The sequence below is a fragment of the Mesoplodon densirostris genome, chromosome X (genome assembly GCF_025265405.1).
Source record: "Mesoplodon densirostris isolate mMesDen1 chromosome X, mMesDen1 primary haplotype, whole genome shotgun sequence".
Taxonomy (NCBI): domain Eukaryota; kingdom Metazoa; phylum Chordata; class Mammalia; order Artiodactyla; family Ziphiidae; genus Mesoplodon; species Mesoplodon densirostris.
The window spans coordinates 76,362,591-76,369,512 of record NC_082681.1 but is presented as its reverse complement, the minus strand read 5'-3'; the positions used below and the strand labels follow the sequence as shown (position 1 = coordinate 76,369,512).

The following is a 6,922-nucleotide window of genomic DNA, read 5'->3' as shown; positions in this document are numbered from 1 at the left end:
AGAGCACAAGCGATGAGATCAGATCTCAGATTTCTCATCTGAAAAACTGAGATAACCACTCTTACCCAAACACTACTGAGGACTTTAATGCTGGAGTGTTCTGCAAACACCATACAGTAAGAGTATGTAAGTTTAATACTTGACCAAGAAATGTAAATGTCTGAAATTGCATAATATGGGTTTCAGCAAGTAAAAGCACCTTTTCAATTCCTCTAAGGTAAAGAGAAACATACCTCATCATAGTGAGGAAAACTCATCGCAAACCACTCGCTCTTTCCTAATCCATATGATTCCTAACAAACTACATGATATTTTGGACAACAAAGATTATTGTCTAAGTATCATTTCCACTTGTTACTAGCATATTTTGCATTAAAACATGTATATTTACGCACAGATGTGAGCATGCACACAATATCAATTTTTATTACCTCCTTTCACCTTGATAGCTGATGGAGAAGTAACAAATGATAAAGCACTCCATATTGGTTCCACCTGCTGTCAATCTCTGACCATGAGCTTCCTCTCATCCTGGGTCATCCAGTGTGTGTGTGTGTGTGTGTGTATGTGTGTGTGTGTGTGTGAAAGAGAATCTGAGAGCATGTTAAGTGTGAAATAGAAAATTTAATAAAAATACTCATTTTTTAACATTTTCATGAAGTTGCCTTGTGAAATTTTTATTTCAGCACCAATCTTAGCAAATAAGACTACTGGGAAAGCTTTTTTCTCATGGCCCAGTGATACACTCCATTGGAATGCAGAAACTTTTGTATGAGGTTTAAATCAATACACCAATTCTCTATTTTACAGAGGCAGTGAATTACAACTAGGGGTCATAAAGGACCCCAGACCTGATAAAACTTCTTTCCTAGGGCATGTACGAGCATACATGGATGGCAGGGTGGGAGGAGAGATAGAGTTGAATCATCATGGAGGCCCCTAGTGTAAGTCTCCTCTTTGGCCTTTGTTTAAGCACGCTGGTCAAAAGGAGTGGATGAATAGTGTTCAGGTTCCGGTGCTTTATGAAACCATATTCTATGTGTAAGAGTACCTGTGGCCTGTAAGAAGGAAGGCAGTTCTGGCCGAGGCACACAGGGGTCAGATGCCATATGCAGCTTTGAAGGAGGCTGGGAGTGAAGACACATTCACACATGTTAAAGTGTTCCATATAAAGTTGTAATTTATATTCCTTTGTAAAAGATTATCTGCTTTCAAATAGTTAGCTACATGCTGCACATAGCTGTGTGGTAACTGAAAAATCAAATCTGTTATATACTTATGAATGATATATAATTTCATGTGATTTTCATTTTCTGTATTTATTTCCGTTTTCCAAATATTTTAATTTAATGATGCATTTATTGGCCAGTGAACAAAATGGCCTCTGATGAGTGTTGAGCCTGGTGTACACAGCTACAAGGCTAATGAATGCACTCAGCAGTGAGGAACACCAGAGTCAGAGTCACTTTATTTTCTTCTTCATTAACCAGGCTTGCCACTAACGTAAGTATTGCTGGCAAACTTGCCACTTAGCCCTCCTTAATACTTGCAGAAGTCTTGGAGATTCTGTTATTAAAATGTGAAGTATATGATTTCACTTTTTGTAAATTAGAAACAAATTAGGGGGACAATTATTAATAATTTAATAATAATTTACTGTACCCTTACTGCATACCAGACAGTTTTGAGTGTTTTAGATATAAACTTGATAATAAAAATAATAAAGATAGACACACTATATAGCACTTATTATGTGCCATGTATATTTCAAGAACTTTACATAAACCAGTTAAATCTTCATAATAATCTATGAGGTAATTGTACAATTATTACCATATTTTTACAGGTATGAAAACTGAAACACATAAAGTAACTTGCACAAGGTCACCCAACTAATTTGAATCCAAGCAGCCTGGCTTCAAAGACTAACCACTCTGCCATATGATATATAATACTAAATACTATAACTTACACTATAAATTATTATGTACCCCAAAATGAAATTTTGTTGTATTTATGTATTTCAGTATTTTCCCTCGGAATACCAAAATTCTAACAATGCCCAACAGTCAGCTCAACAATCCCTCTAGGACCATATTAATGACATACTTTTTAAGAATAGTTACAAAAAGAATTAAGGTAAAATTCTATTTTTAGTCACACTTGAGCCCTAAACCCTAATACAGGTCTCTCTGGCACGTAGGCAAAAGCTGGTGGCCTATCCTCAAGGCCTAAAGGACCTCTACACTAGTCTAAACCCAAATCAAATGAACCTCCATCCCACCACAAGCTATGGGAGCAATTATAGTATCAAATTACATTCCTGAGAAGAGGTGAAAGAGAAATATAAAAAGCAGTCCCTGACATCAGGAAGCTGACCTGGTATTCACAACTGGGCCACGTTATTCTAGTGTAGATAAACCAACTCATAGAATACCAACCTCAGAAAAGGTTACTCTGGGACCACAATAAAATGAGACAAAGCAAGGTCTCTTAATTTTATCTAAGCACAGAGGAAAACAAGGTCACTTTGACATCCACAAAATACCAAACACCCCTGCCATTCTAGCTAAAATGAGTAGCTAAACCTCTTTATCAAGTACTGCCTTATCTTTGTTCTATTTTCTCCCCCCTATAGATAAGATTTATTGAGCTACCAATACCCCCACTTCCTTAGACCATAAACCAAATCATGCAACCACAGCCCAAATCCTGAAGCATGTTTTCTAACACCCACTTACTGATAATATACAACGGTTCTCTGTCACAGCAATGATGAATAAACCCAACTTGTTCAACTACTGGTATGACCCTGGTTGTCTTTGGCTGGAGGCCACTGACATAAAAGATACAGCAAATGGGACTGGCCTGCCCTTACAGAAAGCCCAGAAGCAGCTTTACTGCTCTATTTCATGAAGGCAAGAGAAAGGGATAGGAGGGACTTCAAAATGTCTGATATTCCTCCCTGAAATAGCAAGAAAGATACACCCATGTTCCTGACTTTTTAATGCATAGTAACAGCAACCACTATTAAAAGGGGCCCAATTTTTGTGTGTGGGAGGGGTTTAGAGGGAGTCAGGAATTTAATAGAGGTCAAGATTAATGGTGGTGAAAAGTGTGAAAAAGTCTACATTTATCAAGTATACACTGTAAATGTTTCCTGATTTAGGTTCCCCTATAATGGTTGTCTGTTTCCCAATATCCTGTCAACTATTGCAACCCCAGAGAAAAGCAAGTGAGCATCTACCCCTAACCCTGGGAGAAAGATATGATATTAGAGGAAGGTCTTGTCCAGACAGGAAAAGGAGAGAAAAAAGCCCATACCTTCCTCCCCAGTTGACTGTAGAGATGAGACAGTGGTAAGAAATGCAGGCAATGTTATAAACTTACCTCTTTGAGCCAAAATCCGAAGGAAGAGGTATGTTCAATAGTGGAAGAATAAGTCACGAGCAGAGGAGCTTTTGTTCCACTTTCATTTTATAATTCTGTGGGATCACATCACAACCACCTGGGATGGAAGAGTGGATAGGCAGCAATAACGAGATAGAGTTAGCACTTCCTAGCCACTCTCAGCTCTCACATGGCATGGAAGAGATTAAGAAGTTTGCTGTTGGGCTTCCCTGGTGGCGCAGTGGTTGAGAGTCCGCCTGCCGATGCAGGGGACACGGGTTCGTGCCCTGGTCCGGGAAGATCCCACATGCCGCGGAGCAGCTGGGCCTGTGAGCCATGGCTGCTGAGCCTGCGCGTCCGGAGCCTGTGCTCCATAACGGGAGAGGCCACAACAGTGAGAGGCCCGTGTACCGCAAAAAAAAAAAAAAAAAAAAAATAAGTTTGCTGTTATCCCAGAGGGATAGATGTGACCTTCACAGAGTTTGCCAAAGGGGGCAGCCAAATTTCTGGGTTTCCACACTTGAGGAAGGCAAAATCAGCTCTGGGACAAAGTCAGCTCTCTGACCAACCACATCCCAGTGTCCCCAGTCAGTGAACCCCCAACCAATGTCATAAAGCAATATAAGTCCCTATAAATCCAGATGACGTTGTGGAAGAGTAGGTAAATCTGAAATATAGACTAACACACATAAGCCTGTTATTCTTGGAGTGTTTTAATTATTAAATGGCAATGAATTTACTGGATTGATTAAAATTGAGATTTTTGTTTTCCTGCAGCCCTGGGAGGTGGAGGTGGACTCATGATTAAAACTAGATCAGTTATAAACAATAAAAAAAGATATACTTTCTTTTCCCATCTAAGCAGAGTTTTAGTAAATTTGCAGGCATATATAAACACACAGAAAAAGAAGAGTAGAAAATAAATCAAAACATAAGCAATGCTTATCTTTGGAGAATGGGTATATGGTTTTTGGTACTCCAATAAACATATTACTTTTATAATAAAAAAGATCACTTTTATAACATGAAACACTGAAATTTTTATTGATTTTATTTTGTGGTGAAGGAACATGAAACATCTTTTCAGAATGATAAAGTGATCACTTTCAATGAATGATTAAGTACTATAGGAAAAGAGAAATTATACACTGTAATTGCAGTTTACACAATTACACAGAGAGATATGTGGCAATCTTTGGAGAATACTGTGATTAACACTTCACTGATAACCTCAATATGACTAAGTTTCATTATTTATCATGGTCACATAAAATACAAGAGCTTATGAACAAGCTGTTATTAACAACAAATGTGGTTTTGCCTGAAATTCTTAACCATATACAGGCTTTTTCTTAAGCATTCAAGTTTTAAATTCTATTGCATTTTATTGCAAATTGAAGCAGGCACAATAAAATTAAACCCACTAGCTAAAGTCCTAAGAAAACACAAATGCAAGAAACAAACAACAGGAAAAGAACCTTGGGTTGATTCCCCAAGATTTTCTTTTGGAATAAATATTGATCTCATTTAGCATTTCTGATAATATTCACAGCTACAGATTAATACCTACATGACAAAAGGACTTCAGAAGGATTAAACTACACATTATATTAATATGTCTTAAATCATTTACCACAGTAAATACTTTCTTGAAGGTATTCTACTACTAAAATGCAAGGTCAAATGAATTAGTATTTGAACTTCTCTTATATTTCTGAGACATACATTTTAACTGACACTACAAGAAAAATTAAGAACACAAGAATATAATTAACTTCTTATAACTTAAGTAACTAGATCTAGGGCAATTAATTTTAGGGCCATGTACACTCTGCTTTAGCGATCAATGTCTTCTACTATTGCTTCAAGATTTTTGCAACAGGCTTTAACTTCCTCAATTGCAGCCATCCAATTATCGTAAATAATTTTGTCATAAATTTCATCATTAACTTCCCTAACTACCCCCTCCTGTTGAGATTCAAGTGCATCACCTGAGAAAAATAATACTGATCTTGGGATTATGTAAGTACGTAAATTGTGACCCAGTAGAAAATCATCATTTCCATCCTTTCCCTTTGAGTTGATTCCTTGAGTAAAGAAATTGAAGAATGAATCCTTGGGGAAATCTTCAGTCACAGATCGGATTGTTCCCCAGATCCGGTGTTTCTGCTTTTTCTTGACTGTTTTCAAAGTGACATTCTTTCCTTCATTCCAATCTATTTTACAGCCTATGCAATACTCAATCGCAGTTCCCCTATAGGGATGGGGATCATAATATGCTAGCCTTGACTTCAGCACATAGGTCTTTGTCAACAGCTCATTTTTGAAATATTCATTTGGTTTGAAGTGAAATTCTAGCGTGAAACTGAGAGGTTCACCAGGATCTGAAAGCTTCACTTTAATATCTGTCAGGAGCTTCAGAATAGGCTCATCATATTTCTTAATCAAAGGAGTGAGTATGTCAACGTTTTTTAAGACAGTCAGCCAAAAATCAGGAATTCCTTTAGGATCCTCTTCTTTATTCTCATCTCCAGCTGCCTTGGTGTCGTCGTCATCATTGTCGTCGTCATCATCATCATCATCCTCTTCAATAGCATAATCATAATAATCTTCTTCACAACCGTCATCCTCATCTATGTAGTCATGTAGCAGACCCTCCTCAATACCACACATCTCTTCCTCATCATACATCTCATCATCATAGTCCTCAGAGTCTGATTTATATTCACATTCCTCTTTTGTAGGTTCATAGATTGCATTGATTATCTGACGTCTTTTTTCCAATAAAGGTTGATACATTTCAGCAAACTTTCTTTCAATACCATGAAATTCCCTTAGGAATTTGGATTCTAGATTGGCCACTCTAGTTTGAAGCTTTTTGAGGGCTAACACACGGTATTTAACTTTCACAGGTAGACTTTCAACAAAGTCTGTATCTAAAAGATAACCGATAAGTCCTTTTGGACGGTCTGGGTCTGAGTCCTCATCAGCATCTTCACCTTTTTCCCCGCCATCCCCGGACCCAGCAGCAGCCTCTTCACGTTTTTCCCCTTCTTCCCCAGTCCCCGCGGCGGCTTCTTCACCGCGCTCCCCATCCTCTCCAGGCACAGCTGCGGCATCTTCACCGCGCTCCGGCTGTTCCCTGGGCCCCTCCATCATTACCTTATCACCAGCCTCTTCTTGACTGGATTCTAACAGTTCCTTGTGGTCGGCTGACTCGGCCATTTTTCAAAGGACCTCACACGCCTAAGGTGGCTACCTCCAAGATCAGGAGACCTGACCTCCGCAAGGGAAGACTCACCGGAATATCAGAAGCGGCGGTGGCTGGGGCAGAGGTGGAACGTGCGGTAGTGGGAGGACTGCGATACGGGAGCCGGGAGCGACTCTCGAGGCTGCTGCCAGGATGAAGACGGTGCTGAGGCTGTGAGAACCGGACAGAGGCAGCGGTGGCCGGGCTGGGGTGCAGAGAGTAGCAATGGCCGCAGTGACCGGTCCTGCAGGAGCGGGCCAGAGACTGCAGAGAGCCGCAGTG

The 6,922-nt window shown here is 39.4% G+C and overlaps 1 protein-coding gene across 1 annotated transcript; it reads right to left on the bottom strand.

Annotated features, from left to right (window-relative positions):
* Positions 1–5,121: 5,121 nt before the first annotated feature.
* Positions 5,122–6,629, bottom strand: NAP1L2 (nucleosome assembly protein 1 like 2). The gene has a single exon (XM_060087620.1). It carries the CDS (start codon positions 6,613–6,615, stop codon positions 5,227–5,229), a length of 1,389 nt encoding a protein of 462 aa, XP_059943603.1. The 5' UTR covers positions 6,616–6,629; the 3' UTR covers positions 5,122–5,226.
* Between the last annotated feature and the right edge of the window lie 293 nt (positions 6,630–6,922).